Source organism: Morone saxatilis, unplaced genomic scaffold (assembly GCF_004916995.1).
Source record: "Morone saxatilis isolate NCDOM2014 unplaced genomic scaffold, NCSU_SB_2.0 Contig9, whole genome shotgun sequence".
In the NCBI taxonomy this organism is placed as follows: Eukaryota; Metazoa; Chordata; class Actinopteri; family Moronidae; genus Morone; species Morone saxatilis.
In genome coordinates this window covers 69,433-73,246 of record NW_023340268.1, presented here as the reverse complement: position 1 = coordinate 73,246, position 3,814 = coordinate 69,433, and the positions used below count along the sequence as shown (strand labels likewise).

At 42.5% G+C, this 3,814-nt stretch overlaps 1 protein-coding gene across 1 annotated transcript in view; it reads right to left on the bottom strand.

Annotated features, from left to right (window-relative positions):
• Positions 1-1,012: 1,012 nt before the first annotated feature.
• The window catches only part of LOC118343102, a 6,710-nt gene continuing 3,908 nt past the window's right edge, over positions 1,013-3,814 (bottom strand). Inside the window, exon 4 of the mRNA XM_035681855.1 lies at positions 1,013-3,761. Within this exon, the coding sequence (XP_035537748.1) occupies positions 3,373-3,761 (389 nt within the window). The 3' untranslated portion in view covers positions 1,013-3,372. The remainder of the gene's footprint in view (positions 3,762-3,814) is intronic.

Sequence of the window (3,814 nt, the reverse complement as noted above, 5' to 3'; positions counted from 1 at the left end):
TAGGATTTAGCTACAGAGCAAAACTAGATGGAGTTAAACTTTATATCTGACTAACTAACCAATCTACATTAACCATGAGCTAGTTAATTATATCAGATAGTTCATGTTAAACACTAGATACTCAGCTCACAGTTAAAGTAGATTAACTGGTTAGTTAGTGTTTGGCTACAGAGTACAGGAATCCTGCTAACAACGGCTGCATATGTTGAAATGATTCATTAGATTATAAACTGTACCATCATAGATCATATTAAATATTTATATTTTCATATAAAGAAAGTCTGATAGTTCTGCAGAAGTTGCTTCTTTGCATTAAATTGAAATTAGTTAAAAGCAAACATTAATTTTAGGTTTTATAAATAATAATAATAATAAATCTACTATCTCCACTCTCACATAAAGTCCATTAAGCAGCTGTTCTGGAGCTTTCAACCTTTCTCAGCAGATGACTTATTTTAGCTTCCACACGACATCTGTTCGTCTCATCAACCTTAAACTCTTATTATAACAAACACTGCAGCACGCCATCCATCCTTAAGCCCCGCCCCTTTACAATGCGCTCCAATAGTAACTATTTATATAAACACAGCAGCTCGCTCTCTAGCTGCATCTGATAGTTAATGTTAGTAAAACCTAGACTGGATCGCTAGTTAGGTTCTGATACAGGGCAGAACTAACAAACCGGTGCTAGCACATTGTTTAGTTCTATAGCTAACTAGTTACATTAACCGTTAGTTAATCTATATTGTATATTGTAAACTAGTTAATCTACATTGTAAACTAGTTAGTTACAGCAGATACCCAATACTAGCAAACGGTAAGATAACTGGTTCTCTACATGAATCATAAACCAATTTAACATGTAACTAATATCTTCAAAATGTGGCTTCAACATAGATTAATAGATTAGCCTAGCACATAGCATATCTAAGGGGCGGGGCTTATGTGATCAATAGCCTCACGCTGCGTTCAGGTGTCACTGTGCCAAAGCATCAAAAACACAACAAAGTTGTTATTCAAAAAACAAGTGTTTATATTTCAGATTACCAATGCAGGCAGCTATCATCATCATCATCATCATCATCGTCGTCGTCGTCGTCATGGTGAAGCATTCAGGTACAGTTAAAAAAATACAACTTTATATGTACATAGAAAAAGGTTGGCTTCGCTGAGCTTATAAAAATAACTATCACACTCAACTGAAAAGAAGCAGAATCACTGATCAGAGGAGGGAAGGGTCTATCAGCTGATCGGTAGTAATCAATAACTGCTCTCCCACTGTGAGACTGAACCAGGACCAGACACAAACAGATCAGAGGAGCTCACTGCTGATATTTCTATCTCCATTTCCTTTCTTCCAGACTGACGTTCAGTTCATGTCTATGAAAATCAACTGCTCCAGAGATCAATAATCAATCAATAATCAATCATTAACAGCCAAAGTTCAGCTCAAAGTTACATTATTATGAAAAGAAGCAGCCTGTCAACCCAACTGACGAGGTACATTTCACCGACTGCGTATAAGGATATATAATGAATGTAGATTACCTGGTTTTATCTCTCAGTTAAACACGAGTTAATTAGTTCAAAGGTAATTAGTAATCTAGTTAGCTCGTGTATTGCTAAAACTAGCTCTGGTAAAACTCTATAGTTGTGAGCGAGCTAATCTACATTAATTAACCAGCTCACAGCTGGAGCCAGCCTCTAGTGGTCGTCAGAGGAACTGCAGGGTTTGTTACTTCACATGCAGCTGGGAGGTTGCTGATTGGTCCGTCTTTATATACAGTCGATGTTACGCACAGTCATAGATTTGTTCCTTTTCAGCAGCCAACTCATATTTCAGCTATCGGAGCGTCTTTGAACTCACCGACAGTTTCCGAACTCGTCCCTTCATTACCACAAAAATGACGTCTAAATGACAGATTTGATAAATTGAAGGTTTCCATGATGGATCTGGTTCAGTTCTTGTCTGGACTCAAAGGAAGTTCAATTTTTCAGGAAATAAATGGGAACTCTTAAGTCGTATTAGTTCTTAAATCTGAAAAATGACTAATTATAAACAACAATAAGAAGAAGGAGAGCAGGTCAGAGTGAGTTCTTGTAGTGTCAAAAAAAATCTGAAAACATATTTTTCTTTGCTTTCAGTCGTGGGCGATGGTGTCTGCTTTTGTTTGGGGAAGCAAAACGGTGCTAAAGCCTCAGCGAGGTGAGAGTAACATGGTCCCAACTGATTAAGACTTATGCTGCGTTCCCACCAAACGTGAATAAAATGATTCAGTCTTCATATGTAAAGAGAGCGGACAGAAAAGGAAGCGAGGACGTTGGTACGGCCCTGATCAACCAAACTCCATTCAGAAAACAACATGTTAGAGTTGTTTGTTCATCGTCTTGCAGACGAACTGATAGAGGATGAATTCAGACTTTTGACAAATCGGCATCATGACGTCGTTAATTCAGCATCATATTGATCCGTTTATTGACATTAATCACAGAAACAGCTGATTATTGTGGCTCACACTGACGCAGTGAGACATTAAACAGCCAGTATTCACCTTGTGTTTGGTGGGAACACATCATTAGAGTTACGGGCATCAGATGAACAGCGGTGCTGGTTCACCCACTGACAAACACTGAAAGAACAAATAACAGGGATATTAATGGTGTACTGGGGATAACCATCCATGTTCAAAAATAAACAAGGAAACTGTTAAACTGACAAACTAAAACTCTAAATCCCTGCTGCATCCTGTTTATTGTCTTCATAAGCATTCCGGTTGAAGGGGGAAGCAAAACGGTGCGTCAAGGTTCAGGAGGTCTTTCCAAACCCGACTCGTGTCATTATTCTGGTTTGGTTTGGGATCACTGATTGTGGTTACGATTAAAGATAAATGTTCCCACCTCCTCCTCCTCCTCCTCCTCAGTTAATCTGTTTCTCCATCCCTCTTCAGTAGCCAGTTATTCTAAACTCTCTCACGTCTGTTGTCTTTTTCTGAGAAGTCATTTTGTTTCCCACTTTGACAAGTTGGAATCAAATCTTCGGGGATTCAAAATGGTGCACGACTAAACTCCTCTGTGCTGTTCGGGCCTCTTTCAGTCCGTCTTCCTCCTCCTCCTCCTCTTCCTCCTCCTCCTCCTTCTCCTGCGTTGTCTTTTTGGGGAATCCATTTTGTTTCCCTCTCTGAAGTGTTCAGGAATTCAAAATGGAGCCGGTCTGAACTCCTCCCGTCCTCTCGGTGTCTTTCGGGGATTCAAAATGGAGCAAACCATCTTCGTCTCCTTCCCCTCCATCACACACTCGTCACCCGTTAAAGTGGATGCAAACACGAGTCACCCACCTCCTCCTCCTCCTCCTCCTCCTCCTCCTCCTCTCTGTTAGGAGCTCACCTCCGTTGTCTCTCCCCCCGTCTCCACCAGTGTCACCTGACCCTCCTCCCCCTCCATGATGATCCCTCCCTCTTGCAGCACCACCATCTCTCCTTCCTCCTCCACCATGCCGGTCGCCGCCTCCTCCTCGTCCTCCTCCCCTCCCACCACCTCCTCGGGGCTGGCAGTGGCGGCGGCGGCAGCGTTGTTGGCGTTGGTGGCGTTGGCCTGACTTTGGGACATGGCCTCCAGTTTGATGCGGTACTCCTCAGCTTCCTGCTCCTTACGCATCAGCTGCTGCCGGTACTCCTGGGCCTTCCTGTTGGCCTCCAGGAGCTGCCTCTGCAACAACTCCTGCAGGAGGACACACACAAGGACAGGAGGGTCATTCTCACCATCTCAGGAGGAGGAGGAGGAGGAGGAGGAGGAAAGAGAGGAGGAGGAGGAGGAG